The 19,658-nt window shown below is 40.7% G+C and overlaps 1 protein-coding gene and 1 long non-coding RNA gene across 2 annotated transcripts in view; one reads left to right on the top strand and one right to left on the bottom strand.

Annotated features, from left to right (window-relative positions):
* Nucleotides 1-2,737: 2,737 nt before the first annotated feature.
* Nucleotides 2,738-12,881, bottom strand: LOC122469267. The gene is made up of 2 exons (XR_006293427.1): nucleotides 12,501-12,881; nucleotides 2,738-3,017 (listed from the first exon to the last, which is right to left on the bottom strand). It is a non-coding gene; the product is annotated as an uncharacterized LOC122469267 (long non-coding RNA).
* A 41-nt stretch (nucleotides 12,882-12,922) lies between these two features.
* LOC122469265 (synaptojanin 2 binding protein) overlaps nucleotides 12,923-19,658 on the top strand; it is a 37,406-nt gene continuing 30,670 nt past the window's right edge. Inside the window, exon 1 of the mRNA XM_043556469.1 lies at nucleotides 12,923-13,118. Coding sequence (XP_043412404.1) covers nucleotides 13,055-13,118 — 64 coding nt within the window. The 5' untranslated portion in view covers nucleotides 12,923-13,054. The remainder of the gene's footprint in view (nucleotides 13,119-19,658) is intronic.

Genomic DNA, 19,658 nt, shown 5'->3' with positions numbered 1-19,658 from the left:
AGAACTCCCCCTTTGCTGGCCTCCAGGCATCCTGTGAAAGCCTAACTGCCTACTCTAATAAAGAGGCAATGATCCCTTTCTAGAGATAGCTTCATTAAGTGATTAAATCATCTTATAATGTGTGTGAACCAACAGTAGGTGAGAGAGGCAGAAGTGTAAATCTTCTTTTACGCTCCAAGTCAAGTTCTTGGAGGCTATTCCAACACTCACATAATACCTCATGTCTGGGAATGTTGATGGTTTGTTGAATAACTCTACTGTCCGTTCACTATGAGTGGCTTTAGGCATAAAATGTGTGCTTTGTGTAGGTCTCAGCCTACCTGTAGTGATGCTATTGGCTAAGAATGCCTGGGGGCATTCACCTGGGCTTGTACTACTCCTTGTGACTCTCCAAGGACATTTCCCCCACTGGAGCCAATGTTGTGGCCGGACTGCCCCTTGTGGTTCTTATTATGAATGCCTGACACACCTCAGGGACAACCATCAGGGAACTTTCAAAAAGTGAGGTTTATTACTCACAAGTCCTGCATGTGTACACAGTATACCTGGGAGCACATGGCCAGGTTAGGGTGGGGGGAGAGTGTATGGATCTGGGGTTCTATCTTTATTGGGGTGGAGGGCCTCACTGGTTTACTCTTTATTGGTAAATTTAAAACAAAAAAGGTGGGAGGTGGGGGGCGCACGCGCCTGGGTGGCTCAGTCAGTTAAGCCTCTGACTCTTGGTTTCAGCTCAGGTCATGATTTCACAGTTTGTGAGTTCCAGGCTCGAGTCAGGCTCTGTGCGACAGCGCAGGGACTGCTTGGGATTCTCTCTTCTTCTCTCTCTCTCTGCCCCTTCCTGGCTCTTTCTCTCTCTCAAAATAAATAAATAAACTTAAAATTTTTTTTAATTAAAGATGTTTATTTAGTGTTTATTTTTGAGAGAGAGACAGAGCATGAGTGGGAGGGGCAGAGAGAGAGAGAGGGAGACACAGAATCCAAAGCAGGCTCCAGGCTCTGAGTTGTCAGCACAGAGCCGGATGCAGGGCTCAAAGCCACGAACCATGAGATCATGACCAGAGCCAAAGTTGGACACTCAACTGACTGAGCTACCCAGGTGCCCAAATTTTTCAAAAATGTTTAAAAGAGTAGGAATTAAAGTGCGGGAAAGGAAAAGCACTGTCATTCAAGTGGTCAGTTATCTAGATTACCCAGAGCTTTGCAAAAGAGGAGCTTCATGGGTGGAGTGGCCTAGCTGTTTATCTATTTGTGTAGCTAACAATATATTTGAGACGGATATCTTTGAAATGGGTGCCTCGGCAATCAAAAGCTTAATGTCATGCATTCACACTACAATGTGTCCCATTGTCAGGCTGCAAATGGTTCAGAAAGCTGAAAATATGACCCACAGTAGTTTCAAAGGCCACAAATAGGTGGCCGAGGTCAGCTGATCTGATTGAAACAGGAGTACTGTAACTTCAAAAAGTGTCAACAGTGGCAAGGCACCACTGGTAGCCCCAAGAAGGGATCAAAGTCCTGATGTAGTCAGTCTGCCAGGAGCAGGCAGAGATAGCACGCATGCAACTTGGGCTCTCTTACCTTGAAACAAACATAAGCTTTTGACAAGAATCACAAGCCTAGCAGACAATGGTAGCCTCTGCATCAGAAACATAGTCTTTTATTTTCTGCCAGGTATAGTAGAAATTGATGTGTTCTATACTTGTAATTCCTGCCCAGGATATGATGGTAGATGTTCTGCCATATGTGGTATGATAGGTAATACAAAGCTTAATCACCAGTTTGATTCCTGCTGATCTCATCAGAGAATAGGTCTTTACCAGGAACAACTACATGAGTAACCCAGATGGTTCAGTGTCTACAATTTGTTTCCAGAGTTCATGGCCCCAAAGGGGTGGCATTAATGTGCCAGTCTGTTGTATTCTAAGTAGCAGACTAAAACACACAGGCCCTTGGCAATAGGGAAGAATCAATAGAAGTGTTAGCCAGGGGTGAAGCTGAAAACAAAGCACAAGCTAACACCCCACAACCACGCCCCAGGTGAGATATGTGTCACATTCTTCAGGCACTCCTGGATGCCCAACAAAAAAGGAGAGGAAAAAGCAAATGGTTAACTGACAGAGATCACAGTTATTCAGGGCCTGAGTCTCCATCAGTTTGCAACTGTCTTAATGATTTACAAGAAAAAAGCAATCTCCAGAACCCTACAGATTCAATTTCCTGGAGCTCTAACATCACCGTCCCCCCACAGGATAGAAAATCTTATATAAACAGTCTCTCTTCACAACCCCAGTGCAGCTCTTTCTGCCCACAGGTCCTGTCCCCATGCTATAATAAAAACACCCTTTTTGCACCAAAAACGTCTCAAGAATTGTTTCTTGGCCATTTGCTCCTGAACCCCACATCAGGGATTGCAGGGGTGCAAGAACACCTGGTTTCAGGGGGTCCCAAACAGACCAGGTTCAGCCACTAACCACTGACAAAATCCAAATGCAGAGAGATGGGGGCACCTGGGTGGCTCAGATAGTTAAGCCTCAGACTCTTGATTTCGACTCAGGCCATGATTTCATGGTTCATGAGATTGAGTCCCAAGTTGGGCTCCACACTGACAGCATGGACCCTGCTTGGGATTCTTTCTCTCCCTGTTGCTCTCTGCCCCTCTTCTGCTCCCATGAGCACACGCTCTCTCACGCTCTCTTTCAAAATAAATAAACTTATTTAAAAAATGCAGAGAGATGAGTGGAGATGAAATAAGAAAGGAATTTATTTCAGTGAGCCCAACACTGGAAGACAAAGACGGCAGACTAACATTTCAAAGACTTTCTCCAAAGTGCCAAAAATACTTCTAGGTTTATACCAGGAAAATGTGGGACAAAGGTAAGTAGGTACTTGCAGGTGGGCAGTAAAGGTCAGGTCTTCATTGTCATGGGTGGGGTCTTGCTGGTTCAGTGCAGCCCTTACTGCTTGAAGGGGTAGTATCAGTTCCCTTCAGGGGATGCTTGGCTCACAGGGTCTTTTGCCTGAGTTAAGAGATAAGCCAGAAAGAAGAACTTGATCAATTAGAAAGTTTGAGGTCAAAATGGAGGTAGTTGAAATCCTCTTTCGAAAGTGTAACAGAGGATAGAGGCGCCTGCACTAAACCCTGACCCACTCTACTTAAGGCTCAATTAAATTAGCTTCTAATGTTTTTGGTCCACTCAATTTCTACCTCTTTATTGTGGACATGATTTGTTACTGCTTTGAGGAGGCTTTGACTCAGCAGCTACAGCCACGTTGCATTTTGGCTAGGGCTGCAGGGATTTCTGCCTCTATTGTCATAATGACAACCCTTTCCCATCCCACTTTGGAGGAGAATGAACAACAATCAAAGGAGCATTTGATTGACTTGTTTTAATCCTAACTCACTGCTCAGCCTCTAAGCATCTATTGAAGGTAGGGCAGAGAGGAAACCTTAGTCCCTTCCTGTCCACCACTTGATCAAGAGCATTCGCTAGTGGATCCTGGGGAGTCCTCTTTAATCCTCTACTCTGGCCTGTAGAGGACTTTGTTCTTTTTGTTCCAGAAAAGCATGTTTCTGTTAGCGTCCCATCTTAGTCACCAAAAACTGTCAAGAAATGTGATAGGTCTAAGATTTTACCCTATCTTCAAGGTAACAAGTTAGCCTGCCACAGTTTTGTGGGGCACTCTGATCAGATTGGGGGCCACTAAATATGGGGTGTCCCAATTGGGTAGGGTCCAGCAGCATGGGTGGTGAAAGAATTCACCCAAGGCAGGACAAGAGACAGAAGTTTACTGAATATACCACAAGGGAGCAGCAGGCAGGATAGCAAAGGAGAGACGGTCTGTGAGAAGTGATGGTGAAGGACCTCAATTATAGGGCAGAGTGAGGAGGTATGGGAATGTATGGAATTTTCCTTTTGGTAACCTTAGGAACTGTGCCTGGTTGGTCAGAGTCTATGGCTACTTCGAGGTGGACCACTTAATGAGCCTGTTTGCATTCTGCTTGGTGGTCACCATGGGCCCTTTTACCTTACTCGGGTTTCTATTGCTCAAGCTTGTTGCCTAAAAGCGGCCTCTACAAATATCATGGATGGTAGCAGAAGATAACGAGATGCCCAGTTCAGAGACAAAGGACTTTCTTTCTCATGGCACAGCAAGGAGCAGGAATTTCATGCTCTTGTCAGTTTAACTTATTCCAAAGTCTCATGGGGGCAATGCAGAGGGCTCCTGAGGATACTGCACATATAATGATTTTACATTGGAGCTAAGGAACTCTGAGCTTTAGGAAATGTCTTTTATGATAGGCTGCTTGCAAATCTGCCCAATTTCTGCTCTGGAGGAAGACATTATCTTTATTATAATAGGCAGTAGGCAAACCTGCCTTCTGCGCTGAAGGGTGACATTTTTTAAAAAAGTTTTATTTTAGACAGACAGATTGAGGGGGAGTGGCAGAGGGAAAGAGAGATTCTTCAGCAGGCTCCACGCTCAGCATGGAGGACGACATAAGGCTCGATCCCACGACCTTGGGATTATGACCGAAGCCGAAATCAAGAGTCGGATGAGCAAATGACTGAGTCACCCAGGCGCTCCTGAAGAATGACCTTTTACCTTCCAAACTGGTCCACTACACAAAGATCTTTGAAAAGATAATCTGGAATAATATCTGTCATCTGCATGTAAGATGTATACAAATATAAGAGATACATGGAGAATTGTCTCCCAATAGATAAGGATATAGTAATTTCAATAGAGACAAATGTATTATCTAATTCAGTCTTCTGAGAGGGACTAGAAGCAAGTATGCCCCAGTAATAATGAGCAGACTTAGTCCCCAGATCTTGTTTTATAAATACCATTGTCTGCTCAAAGGAAACAGAGATCCTTTGAGAAAATGATAATTCCAGGACTGGAGCAGGTGAAATACAAGATGAGCCTAAAACACTGTGTGCCAAAAAGTAATGAAATGCTCAAAGAATGATGGAGATATGTTGAAAGGACAAAGATGCCAGTTTAAAGGTGCTCCCATGGGTCAAATCTAACACAATTTAGTTTTAAAATAAATAAGAGTAATGGATTATAAGCCATTCAATTATACAGAAATTCATGAGTCCATACTGATGATGATAAATAAATGAAATAAGGGAAAGGGGAAAGTTGTTTCTTATAGTAGAATGCCAAATAATAGATGTAGGTGGAATTATGGATAAAAAAGTCATCATTTGACAATCTTCCCAGTTAACAACTGCTTCAATTGAGGGTAATCATTGAATGCTAAAATAACTGGGTGAAAATTTGATGAAAAAAAGAATAATTACTTAAAGTAATTCTCCATAAACTTCCTATTCATTGTAAAAGGAAATATAGTCACTTTTCAGTGGAGCCATCTAGTGGACAACACTGTAATTAAGTGTTCAAAGTTAACCAATAATGGGACCAACATCTTGTGCCTACTGATAACGTGGACTGAGATGGACATAACATTACTTTTGTGGTACTGCTTCTAAAAATAAAGCAGTACCTAAACAACAATCGACGGGCTCTCTACAAAATGATTGTTCTGTATTCTTGTCATGACAGACAATGAAAGACTAAGGAACTATTCCAGGTTAAAGGAGATTAAAGAGACATGGCAACTGAATGGAGTGTGCGATCCTTGGACTTTGGGCAGGGGAAAAAAAAAGATGTAAAGGGCATTTAGGGAACAGTTGATGAACATATACAAAATAGATAATAGTATTGTATCAATATTAAAAATCTTGATTTTGATAACTATATTGTAACTTATATACTAGAATGCCTTTTCATGTATATATGTCCCTATCCATCTGTCTTTTTCCTTGCTTTCCTTTCTTTTCTCCCACTATCTTCTTTCTTTCTATTAATCTATGTCTAGGATACATATGTATGTACATGAATATGTACATGTATGTGTACATATGTATGTTTGTGTATATATATATTCACATACTAAGAAAGCACATGCACGAGAGTGAGCAAGAGAGAGAATAAAGTGAAGAGAGGTCAATTGTAAGAAACTGGAGAAATGGGTAAAAGGTATCTGGAAGTTCTATGTCATCTTCTTGTAACTTCTCTGTAAGACTGAGTATTTCCTATATGAAAAAAGAAAAACATTCCAACAGAAAAGTGGACAAAGGGCAAGATTTTTCAGAGAAACAAAAAAGGATAAAAAATAAAGAGCCATAAAAATGTTTAAAATAATCTCAACAGCATTCATAAGTGAAAATTTCAAATTAAAATATTATTTTCCACTTAGCATTTTGGCAAGGATGTGAGATGTGATGATAATTCCAGTATGGAAAACAGCATCCTCATATAATGTTCATAGAGGGATAACTGCACAAGATCTTTGATGTAAAATTTGGTAATATTTTCCACAAGTTAGTATATACCTACCCTCTGACCCAGAAGATCCCCTTCTAGAATTTTACTCTCCTGACACTCACACTGATTCTAAATTTTCACTTAGAATTGCTTGTTGTAGGAATAAAATTTTAAATAACCAAAATACCTATAAGTAGAAATTAAAATCTTATGAAACATCTGCAATATGAACTATATTATACTATGGACAGTATGTGAATCAGACAGCCTAATTACACTGTTAAACAAATCAACCCCACAACCACCTGCTTAATGAACGTTAACAGTTTATCTGATGGGTCAGGGTTTGACCCTCTTAGAATCAACTTTATAGGCCAATTCATTGTATGCCAAGGCTCCCTAGCTGTTCTCTAACCCTCTTTGTGCATCCTCCCAGAGGCAGGTGGAAGTCCCCATTGATGCAGCAACAGCATTAGCCATACCTCTTCAGGAAAACCTGCAGGCTACTAAAGTGTATACTGCACACTAGCCTCATATATAAGCTGTATTTTCTGACACAGTTTCATGAGAAGCACTAATATTGGGGGGTTGGGGTACTTCCCAAATTAATAAAATTGGTACCAATTTGTGATATACCTAGTGATCATTTTGTTTTTTCCACTAGAAAGAATCCAGAGAGAAAGAGGTGTGCTAATATTATTTGGTTCACCTAATTAATTAATTAATTTTAAATGTTTTATTTATTCTTGAGAGAGAGAGAGAGACAGAGCATGAGCGAGGGAGGGGCAGAGAGAGTGGGACACAGAATCGGAAGCAGGCTCCAGGCTCTGAGCTGTCAGCACAGAGCCCGATGTGGGGCTGGAACCCACAAGTGGTGAGATCATGACCTGAGCTGAAGTCGGATGCTCAGCCGACTGAGCCACCCAGGCGCCCCAGTTCACCTATTTATAATGTGACACTTTTTTTAAAAAAGTGTGTTTGGGTGTGTGTGTGTGTGTGTGTGTGTTTTGCTACTTACTCATTTGTATCACAGCAGCAGGTCTACCCTTCTCTAGTACTCTTTAATGCTGATGCTGGGACTCTCTACAAACTACATTTCCCATATTCCCTTGACAGCTACCTTCTGGCTAGGTTTTGCCAACTTGGAAACATTGGCAAGAGTTTGCAATCTGGGAAAAGAGACTTCTTTCCTGTTTGTAATCTCTGTCAGCATTTCTCTAGCAGCAAAACACAGCTCTGGCTCCAACCTCCACCTTGTTTTGGTGATTTCATTACCAGCAATGCTATCCCACCTGAAGTACCACCATTAGCTACCTGTGAGCCCTGGGTAGCACACCTTTAGAGATGCTACGGGTTGGGTTTCAGACCACTGCAATAAAGTGAATATTGAAAAAAATTAATTATTGCAAAAAAAATTTTTTTTGTTTCCCAGTGCACATAAGTTATATTTACATTACAGTGTAGTCTTAATGTGCAATAGCATTATGTCTAAAAGAAAACAATGTACATACCTTAACTTAAAAATACTTTATTACCAAGAAAAAAAAAAGCACTTAATTGCTAAAAAGTACTAATGATCATCTGAGGTTTCAGTGAGCTCTAATCTTTTTTGCTGGCAGAGGGTCTTGCCTTGATGTTGATGGCTGCTGACTGATCAGGGAGGTGGCTGCTAGAGGTTGGGGTGGCTGTGGCAATTTCTTAAAACAAGACAACAATGAATTTATCTTATAGTTTTCATGTTTTATTATGCATATTTCAATTTCACTATTAATATTGAGCCTAAATATATGCTGGCTTTATGTCAAGATTTTTGAAATGTAAAAAGTAAACAGATAGCTCTTAGGCTATATATAGAATGTATTAAATAATTAGAGAATCTATGGGGTGGTAAATTCTGTCTATACAACATTTAAACATTTAGTGGCACAAATATAAATAAACAATAGGGACAGGAAGACATGTAAAACTTTGGGTTGCAATTGGAGGAAAAACCTGCTCAGAACTAAAGGGAGAGGTTCTTGGTTGCTGATGAGAATCTCTCCTTGATTTCAGACTTTAGACAAACTAAGGAGTCAGTGTACAAAAACCAGTGACTTGTACAAAATCCCCATTAGTCAGGAGAAATAGTAGCAATATGATAGATGAAAGAACTGGCTCGCACCAGTCTGCAGTAAGCAAGGATGGCTGGGCTGGAAGTTGGAAAGCTAGTTGGAGGCTGCAGCTCGAGATCGGGGTCTACACTAGAGTAGAACAGCAGGCTGGAAACAGTCTATAGAGGCAGATTGGTTGGTTAGTGCATTTTTCAATAGTTCTTATTTTCCAAACAAGGTCTTAGGATGCTTTCCTCAAACAGGGAAGACAACAATGAAGTTTGCTGCATCAATGAGCTCTTCCTCTAACAAACAATTTCCTGTAGTCATTTGATAGCACAGTAGAATCACTGTAGAGACCACAGAACTTCTTTCTAAAGTGGAGTCATCCTCTCAAATCCTGCTGATCAACTAAGTTTATGTAATAAGATTCTAAATACTTTGCTGTAATTTCAACAATCTTCACAGCATCTTCACCAGGAGTAGATGCCATCTCCAGAAACCACTTTCTTTGCTCAGTCATAAGAAGCAATTCCTCCTCAGTTAAAGTTTTATGCTGAGATCGCAGCAATTCAGTCCTATCTTCAGGCTCCACTTCTAATTCTAGTTCTCTTGCTATTTCTACCACAGCTGCAGTTACTTCTTCCACTGAAGTCTCGAACCCCTCGAAGTCATCCATGAAGGTTGGAATTAACTTCCAACATCTGGCTAATGATATTTTGACCTCTTCCCATGAATTGCAAATGTTCTCACTGCCATCTAGAATGGTGAATCTTTTCTGAAAGTTCTTAAATTTATTTTGCCCAGATCCATCAGAGGAGTTACTATCTGGGCAACTATAGCCTTATGAAATCCATTTCTTAAATAATAAGACTTGAAAGTTGAAATTACTTCTTGACCCATGTGCTGTACCTTGTGTTAGCAGGCATGAAACCAACATTAATCTCACTGTACATCTTCATCAGAGCACTTGGGTATATTATCAATGAGCTGTACTATTTTGATAGGAATCCTTTTTTTTTTTTTTTTTTTGAGCAGTTTCTCCCAACAGTAGGCTTAAAATATTCAGTAAACCATGTTGTAAACAGACGTGCCATCATCCAGGCTTTGTTTTATTTATAAAGCACAGGCAGAGTAGATTTAGCCTAATTCTTAAAGGCCCTAGGACTTTTGAAAAGGTCAGTGAGCACTGGCTTCAACTGAAAGTCACCAGCTGCATTAGCCTCTAACAAGAAAGTCAGGCTGGCCTTTGAAGCTTTGTAGCCAGGCACTGACTTCTCTCTAGCTATAAAAGTCCCAGATGACATCTTCTTCCAATAGATGTTTCATCCACATTGAAAATCTATTGTTTAGTGTAGCCACCTTCATTAATTATCTTAGGTCTTCTGGAAAACTTGCAACTTCTACAACAGAACTTGCTGCTTCACCTTGCACTTTTATTATGGAGATGGCTTCTTTCCTTAAACCTCATGAACCCACTCCTGCTAGCTTCAAGCTTTTCTGAAACTTCTTCACCTCTCTCAGCCTTCATAGAATTGGAGAGTTAGGGCCTTGCTCTGGATTAGGCTTTGGCTTAAGATAATGTTGTGGCTGGTTTGATCTTCTATCCAGACCACTAACCTTTCTCCATATTAGCAATAAGGCTGTATCACTTTCTTACATTCACACCACTTTTTCATTTCCTTCAAGAACTTTTTTTTTGAATTCACAACTTGGATAACGGGCACAACAGATCTAGCTTTTGGCCTGTCTCAGCTTTCCACATGCCTTCCTTGCTAAGCTTAATTTCCTAGCTTTTGATTTAAAGTGAGAGACACATGGGGTGCCTGGGTGGCTCAGTCAGTTAAGCATCCAACTCTTGGTCATGATCTCATGATTTCGTGGGTTCAAGCCCCTCATCCGTCTCTGCACTGACAATGCAGAACCTGCTTGGGATTCTTGCTCTCTCTCAAAATAAACTTTAAGAGAACTATGTTTACATTAAGGTATAAAGGCAATTTACATGCCTAATCTGTCACTCCCACTTATTACCAGCATTTTGTAAATTTATTTGGTGACCTGTTTTCTTTTAGTGCCCTATGTGTTCCTTTTGAAGTTGTGTGCTCATGTGAGAAGGGCAATCTTCCAGGTACAGGGTAGTGATCTCCCCTTCCGTAGTCTAGAAGAAGCTTTGAAGCTTTGTTTTTTTTCTTCCAAACTAACTAATTAGTTTTTAAGTAAAGCATGACTGACATACAATATCCTTTTAGTTTCAGGTGTACATCATATTATATCTTTATTTATTTACATTATGAAATGATTCCCATGATAAATCTAGTTACCAGTCACTATACAAAGTTACTAGAATATTGGCTATCTTCCCTATACTGTACATTATATCCCCAAGACTTATTTTATAACTGGAATTTTGTACCTCTTTATCCCCTTCACCTATTTTGCTCACCCTCCAATCCCTCCCTACTTGAGTAATCAATAGTTGGGTTTTTTTCCCCCTTTATCTACCAGTCTATTTCTCTTTTGTTTGTTCATTTGTTGCATATTTCTCCACTGGTGATTTTCTTTTCCCATTTCTATTTTCTCTCTTCTCTCTTGATATTTCAATCTCACTTATACTTTTTTCACTTATCATATTCTGCTTTTTATTATGATCATTTTATTCATTCAATCAATCAACATGTTAAGGAGGCTTGGAAGTGAGGGTGGAATGAATCTGAGTTTGAAGGTGAGAAGTGATGTTTAAAGTTTCATCTCATTTAATCCTTTCCACAACATTTTAAAGATCTATTACCATGCCTTTTTTTGGATGGAGAATCATAGTTAGGAATTGTTAGGTTACTTGCTTAAAGCCAGACAACTCTTAAGAAGATGGAACTGGGGGCGCCTGGGTGGCTCAGTCGGCTAAGCATCCGACTTCGGCTCAGGTCACGGTCTCACGGTCCGTGGGTTCGAGCCCCGCGTCGGGCTCTGGGCTGATGGCTCAGAGCCTGGAGCCTGCTTCCGATTCTGTGTCTCCTTCTCTCTCTGCCCCTCCCCCATTCATGCTCTGTCTCTCTCTGTCTCAAAAATAAATAAAAATGTTTAAAAAAAAAGTAAAAAAAAAAAAAAAAGAAGATGGAACTGAAACTTGAGGCCAGGTCTGCCATCATCTCCTGTGTTCTTTCTATTATTCCATATTAACTTCTCAAAGGATTAGCAAATAAGAGGCTTGTCTGCTGAATCTGCTTCTTTCTTGTTTTGTTTCGTAAACACAGTAGGTTCCGGTGTGATTATTTAATGTGAACTCAAATGCCTTAATTGGAACTGTGCTTTTCAACCCTCCAAGGTCCCCACAAATCCCTGTGGTCTAATTCCAGGTTGTTTCCCACATTTAGGTCCTCTTCCTGCCCTTTAAGGCTTTTATGTTTTTGATCTGTGAGGGTTCCTTAGAGCCATGTTTTGGAAGTGTACTTCAAAAGTCAGGAAGACTGGGCTGAAGTCACAGTAAGTCCATCCACTAGTCTTACTGTAAGAATTAAACAAACAACCAAATAAAAACTTGAATTTTCCCTGTTACCAAAAAGAAGAAACCTTTACCTTCTCTCCCTTTTTTTAGATTTTTTTTTTTAATTTTTAAAGTTTATTTATGTATTTTGGAGAGACAGAATGAGCGGGGGAGGGGCACAGAGAAAGGGAGAGAGAGAATCCCAAGCAGGCTCTGCACGGTCAGCATAGAGCCGGATGCAGGGCTTGAACTCACAAACCACGAGATCATGACCTGAGCCAAAACCAAGAGTTGGATGCTTAAACGACTGAGCCACCCAGGTGCCCTTAGATTCTTTTCGAGCAAGCTTGTGATTATAAATCTTTCCTTCTCTCTTTTATATGTATATAAAATTTTGTAAAAGCCAAAAAGCCTCTTGTCAGGTACAACTCTCTTTGAAATGTAAATATCGAGGAAAATCGTGCCCCCTCTCCCCCATAGCAGTTAGGCTAGGGGCCTTGCTCCAGGTTTAAGCACCTGCCTGTCAGAGTTTTATTTTTCCTTTGAATGACAATTAACTATCACAGATGATCACTTATGGGGTGACTTACCAAAGAATGTATACAGCAAACTGTGTTAAGTCCTCTTGCCAGAGACCATGTATGAAATGGATTGTATTTGCCTGGATATATAAAAGGCTGTGAGATTTCATTCTCTGAAATCTTATTAGCGGATTGCTTGATATGCCCGTCCCAGTCTGGAATCCTGAATACTGAATAAGAGAACTCCCGCCCCCCCCCCCCCCCCCCCATTTGTAACGATTTTCTGAGGCGTGAGGATTTTACATTTAACTTCTTCACAAAATCGATGTATTCATGTCTCCTACCTCTACGGCCCCCACCCACCCACGGTAAAGTGGAATGGTAACCGGGTCATCGCTCACCGAGCGGTTCGGGGCGGCGACGGGGAGACAGACCCTCACGCCGGCCGCCGGAACCACGACTCCCAGCATCCCCTGCGCGCCCAGCGCTCCCAACTTCCTCTTCCGGTCCGCGGGCCGCTGAAACCGAAAGTGTAGTGCTTGGAGCACCGCGCGGAGATTGGCTCACCTTCACCTGCGCGAGCCCCAGCCGATTCAGTGGGGAACCCCGACGAGCAGTAAGACATGAACGGAAGAGTGGATTATTTGGTCACCGAGGAGGAAATCAATCTTACTAGAGGACCCTCGGGTATGTGCGGCACAGGTTGCCTCCGGGAGCAGGGTGCTTGAGGTTGTCATTGCAGAGTAGCCCCGTCTCCTGCTGAGCCGATTCCTTTGGCCTTGGAGCAGGCAGGCCCCAGCCTAGAGGTTTCCTGCACCTCTTTGAGCACGTAGAAGACTGTGTTGGCATCCACCGTTAGCCAGAGCGGGATCTGAGGAACCCACGTCATTTTTCAGTCGGATTATCCCATGTGTTTATAGTCAGGAAGGGTTTTTTCGGGTGCTAATAGTACCAGAAAATCCTGTCCCAAAGCCTGCTTTTTAACACCCCCCCCCCCTTCCATTGCCTACTTTATTCCTGTGCCTGTGACAGACTGTTGAGTAAAAAGGGGAGCATCAGCGGCGTCGACTGTAAAGGCACAGCCGTTTTCTTGGTGCTAGAATCCCTCTCTCCTTCCTTCCATTTTTGGGAAATTCATTTAGTGTGTCAGCTGGAATGCTAAAGCGGAAAGAAACCTCAGAGATCTGCTACCACACTTCTTAAACCTGCTTGTGCCTTAAAATTACCCGAGGTTTTTCGGTTTTGCTTTAAAAAAAAAAAAGTTAGTTCCTAGATCCCATCTCTAGGAATTTGGATTCAAAGCAGAGTTTTGCTTGCTGGCTTGGGTTTTTCTTTTCTTTTCTTTCTTTCTTTTTTTTAAACAAGCAAGTTGGGTGATTCTGATACAGCTAAATCCTCACTTGGCCCTCAGTCGTATTTCTGCCTCCAACACCCTTTTACCCCACGCTCTTCCCTGGGCTCTTAACACTACTACATGCCTTGGGTTTTGTTGACTCCCCTTTACAGCTGTCTAGTGGATCGATTAAGAGCTTTAGCTTTGGGACTACGTAGATCCATCTGGTATCTAACCTCTTACTGGATCTTCGATATTGGTTGGCTGACTAACTTTACCGATGTAAGCTAAGCCTTAGTTTCTCATAAAACGTGCAGGATAATAGAATATACTTCATTTCATTTTTAAAAAAATATTTATTTATTTTTTGATAGACAGAGACAGAGCATGAGTGGGGAAAGGGCAGAGAGAGAGGGAGTCACAGATCTGAAGCAGGCTCCAGGCTCTGAGCTGTCATCACAGAGCCCGGTGCAGGGCTTGAACTCACGAACTGCGAGATCATGACCTGAGCCCAAGTCGACGCTTAACCAACTGAGCCACCCAGACGCCCCATAACAGAATATACTTCATAGGGTTATGAGAATGAAATGAGTTAATCTGTGTAAAACTTTCAGAACATTGCCTGACACCTCTTAAGCACTGTGTGTTTGCTACTGTCGTTGTTATTATTAACAAATGAGTAGCTAGACTAGCACAGTAAAACCTGCTAAATATTGTTATTCCAGGAGCCTCCAATAAGTTATCAAGTACTGTGAGCTCTGTCTCTGAAATGTTGCTGTAAATCTGTCACTCCTTTCCATTCACCACTATCTAGAACAGTCCATCATCATTACTCATGTGGAATTTTGCGATATCTTGACCACCACTTATAGGTTATTCTTCATAAAATGTGGTTTTCACAATCATCCATACTTTCTTTTTTTTTTTTTTTTTTTTTTGCTATGGAAGATTGGAAGTCAACTTCTGGAAATGTAATTCATTCTAATCTGCATGTGTTAGTGTCATGCTTTACGTGAGCTCCTAAACTTTTGTTGAATGCACGTTCTGTATGCCCAGTCCTTTTAGATGCACTTTTCCTACTTTATGTAAATTTCTCCTTCTCTCACTCTTAATATTTATTGACCTTTGAGGCTTACTATTTATTGACTTTTGAGGCTATGTGGGAAAGTGTTTTTAAGCCAAAATCTGGCTTCCCTGTAACTTTTCATCCATTGGTACTTGTTCTTGGAGCCAGTTAAAATAATACTAGTTCTTTTCCTGATTGTCCTGCAAGTATTTAAAGATATCTAGTTGTTCTCCTGTTTTGTCTCTTTCCTCTATAGCCTAAATATCCGTAGTTATTATATGAACTGTTTTGATGTGATTTTGGATTTAATTCTTGTCTCTTGCTTAAGAATTTACCGTACTTTGACATAGTCCTTTTGCTGTGGCATCCACTGTACTTCCAGGGTCTCCTGACTATAGCAGAGCAGAACTCACTAAATATTTTTAAAGTTCAGTGTAATATCACTTCAGCTTTTTTGGTGTTTGCATAGCAGGGTTGACTAATGCTCACCTCACCATTCGCTACAATTTCTGATCCTGTTAATTTTGCAGACCTATAGTTCCTAGTATTGCCTTTTTTCTCAATCACTGGTGTTAGGACAAACTTCAAAGGACTAATTTAGAAGAATAATTATATCTAGCTAATATATTTCCCTCAGAAGTGGTTTAATTACTATAGTATATGTGCCTTTATTCACAATGGATATTTGTTCACCAGGTGACTTCTTTAATTTTCCTAAGCATTTTCGTGTCTTGCTCATGTAAGTTGATAAACGTATGTTTTTAGGAGAATAGAGCCACAGATTTAGGATGGAACTGGCCTAAAAACAGTCATTTGAAGTTTGGTTGCCTCGGTTATCAAGAGAATGTTTCAAGTTTCTGTTTATCACCTCTCAGAGCTAATTACCTGGTATGTTGTACAGCCTAATTCAGCTTTTCTTTATTGTGCGGTCATGAAGATACACGGGGACGTCCCTTATCACCGCTAGAAACTTCCAGTAACTTTGGCAGTCACGTAGAGCTCTTCCCTTCTGTAGAAGAAATAGGAAAAGCCTCTAGTTCGAAATATGCATTTCTGTTTGTAGGCAACATTGTCACTCTTCATGTACAGCTTCCTATGCAGAGACCTGATAGTTTAAATCAGGTAGCAGCAAAAATGCGTATTCTGCATTTTTGTGCCAGTGTTCCGTCAAGGGCGAGAGTCTTGGATATTTTCAGTGTTTGGGCCCATTTTGGAAGGCAAATGAACCTATTCTGTTTGATCTTGTTTACTGCAAGGGAAAGAATGAAGTCTTGGGGAAATTATGACCAAGAAACTCAGTCTTTGGGAGTTCAGCTCAGTAACAGTCTCTAAGTCTCCTATATTTTCCTTTATCAAATTAAGAGTTTTTAATTTTGAAAAGCTGTGGTTACTCTAAGAAGTATCACAGGGATCGAATGTCGCTTTTCCCCCCGCTACTGTAACAGGTAGAGATTGGCCATAAAGACAGCTCTGTTGCCCACCATGTGTTAGGATTGGGATTCCTAGTTCAAGACTGAGGCCTCAATAGGTTTCAGCAAGTTGCTCTTGATATATTATCTTTAAAGAAGGAAGAGAATCTCTATGTGTCTACTTTTCTTTTTTTTTTTTTTGCAGAGGATGATGGGTTGGTATAATGTTTTAATAATGAATAGTTACAGAGGGATTATATTTCTGGCACTGTTAGTTACTTTATATATTAATTCATTTAATCTTCACAGCAACCCTGAGTGCTAAGTGATTAATCCACATTATTAGATGAGGAAATTATCTCTCGGAGAGGTTAAAGATTTGCCCAAGTTCTAAAGCCAGTAAGTTTAACCTAGAGCTTTTGATTCTGCTATTCCATCAGCTACCTTCCAATATAGTAGCCATGTCTAAGGAGTTGACTGCCAGTCTTTCTCCTGACCTTTATTTGGTTATATCATGCGTTAAGGATTTGAGGCATCTTAAATGACTAACACAATCCACAGTGGAAAGTTTTTATAGTTTGCTGTTGATAGAGCTGAGGGCATATCAAGGTAAGAACCTAAAAACAAGAAACCCTGTTAAATCCAGGCACGTGAGTCTCTACAGACTGGTCATGTGCTTTAGGTTTGACGCTGAGACTGTTGCTGATCTGTTGTTGATTTGTTCATTCATGTGCCAAGTAGATCTGAGACTAAAGTGCTATATCTCTGCCCTGTTTTCTCTTGCTTACGTGAAGTCTTACCCTCATGGAATATATGTCCCCATGGAGACATTACAGTCACAGGTGAAAAGTTAAATCTCAGTGTAAAGGATGGTTAAGAACTATGATGAACATGCATGTCATCAGAGGGCAAAGGAAGTGTGGTGGGGACCTTGTCCTGGAAAAGTTCAAAGAATGGAGCCATTGATAAGGTCCAGACTGATCAATTACAAGAAGATGGAACTTATGTTGGTCTTATAGACAGTCTATAGGCTAGTGCCAGGCATAGGGAAGGTGTGGCCTAAACAGTAATAGAAAAAAGAAAATTAGTTAAGCATATTCTGAGGTCAGTGAGTTATACTGGCCTGGATAGAAAGAAAGGTTCATTTAGGAGAGTTAAGGAGATGAGGTTACTGAGGTAGAGACTGGATTATGACAAGTTCTTAATGCTAGTGTAGAAACTTAACCTTTCTCTAAGGTTCCATCTTGACTCCTTCCCCTTCCTGTTCATTGGTTAAGACTGAATTCAAGAATCACCTCCTCCAGGAAGCTTTATATAGGCTAGTTGCCCCCTTGTTATGAGTATCATATACCATTTATTGAGTGCTTGTCATGTATTGCCAAACTAAACACTTTGTCTCATGTACTCCCAACTAGGAATGGATGAAATGGTTATTACCCCATTTTATAAATGAGAAAACCTTGACTCTTATGTCACACAGTTCTTTAAGGGGTCGAGTTAAGAATTGGATTCAGGTCTGTGTGACTTAAAAATCCAGGCTCTGGGGTGGTGCCCTGGTAGCTCAGTCACTTGAGCATACAACTCTTGATTTTGGTTTAGGTCACGATCCCAGGATTGTGGGATCAAGCCCCACGTCAGGCTTCATGCTGAGTGTGGAGCCTACTTAAGATTCTGTCTCTCCCTTTCCCTCCTCCCCCACATGCGTTCACTCCAGTCCACTCTCCCTCCTCCACTCACATGTGTTCTCTCTCTCTCTTTCTGTCTAAAATAAAAATAATTTTTAAAAAACCCAGGCTCTCAACCATCATACAAAATTCTTTTTTCTCTTTATGCTCCAACTGGATTCTGTGCATATCCCTATCTTAGTGTTTATTTCTATATTTGCTTCCTTATTTGTGTCTCCTCCTCCCTCTACTTCACTCTGAGCTCTTCCGATTCAAAGGATATACACTTCTTTTGTTTTCCTGTTGCCTTGCCAGGCATGACACAGGGTGGTCAGTAAGTGTCATGAAATGACTAGGAAAACTGATAAATCTCAGAAAAATATAATAGAATATTGTTAAGTAAAGAGAACCAGTAACATGGTCTATTTCAGATTTCAAAAAGTCAAACAGGGTTCTCCACTAACTCCAAGAAAGAAGGAAAGAATGTGGATGTAATGTGTTACAATGGATATGAAACTAAGATGTAAGAAACAAGGAGATACAAGAGCTAGAAAACCTTATAGAGTGAGAAGAGCATATTATATGAGTATCTAAGGTTGCTTCAAGGATCATTCTTACTAATATTTTTTCAAGACAATCCTTATGAATAATATAAAGGAAAACATGTAGTAATTACCTTGGAGAAGTAGAAAGGCAAGCTGTTAGAGGCCGAACCATAGAAACATTTTTTAGGGGCCCAGTTGGTTAAGCATCCAGTTCTTGGTTTCAGCTGAGGTCATGATCTCACAGTTGGTGAGTTCAAGCCCCGTGTTAGGCTCTATACTGACAGTGCAGAGCCTGCTTGGGATTCTTTCTCTCTCCCACTCTCTGCCCCTCCTGGGCATGCTTTCTCTCTCTCTCAAAATAAATAAGCTTAAAAAAAAAAAAAAAAAAAAAAGCATTTTTTAAATCCACATGACTAGGCAGAAAAGTAGCCACTGAGTGTATTTGCATAAGTACAAAATTACTTACTGAGGAAAAAGATCCAAGATGATAGAATCAGAACAAACTGTTGGTTTCAGGAGACTCGGAAATAAAGGTAGCTGTTTTTAAAAGCATTCATTTAGTGTTTGCTATGTGCCTACACTGTGATTAAGAATTACAGATATTAGGGGGCGCCTGGGTGGCTCAGTTGGTTGAGCATCTGACTTTGGCTCAGGTCACGATCTCACGGTTTGTGGGTTCGAGCCCCGCGTTGGGCTCTGTGCTGACAGCTCAGAGCCTGAGCCTGCTTCAGATTCTGTGTCTCCCTTTTCTCTCTCTCTGCCCCTCCCCTGCTTATGCTTTGTCTCTCTTCCTCAAAAATAAAAAAACTATTTAAAAAACTTTAAAAAAAGAATTATAGATCCTAGAATAAAGAATAAAAGATCCCAATTTTTAAGAATTCTGCAGTTCAGTAGTTGTAATAGGCATATACCAAGTTCCCCTGAGGTAGAATAACCAAAATAGCTATGGACCTTCATAAGATAGTTCTGTTCCTTGTAGAGTCACAGAATAAGACTCAAGACCATACTAAATGTGCTAGGAAATGTTTTGGAAACAAAGTAGATAATATTCTCCCCCTTGTACAAAACTGTGGTGTATTCATACCTGCTACAGCATACAGATTACCATATTTTGGGCAAGAAGCAGTAGAGTAGGAGCAAGTTGAAAAGAGGGTAGTGGGGGAGTGTACAGATTGTAGTGTAAGGCAAAAAATGAAGAGATTGAAACATT

This window comes from Prionailurus bengalensis, chromosome B3 (assembly GCF_016509475.1).
Source record: "Prionailurus bengalensis isolate Pbe53 chromosome B3, Fcat_Pben_1.1_paternal_pri, whole genome shotgun sequence".
Taxonomy (NCBI): domain Eukaryota; kingdom Metazoa; phylum Chordata; class Mammalia; order Carnivora; family Felidae; genus Prionailurus; species Prionailurus bengalensis.
The sequence above is the reverse complement of the archived record's forward strand: the minus strand, read 5'-3'. Positions and strand labels throughout refer to the sequence as shown.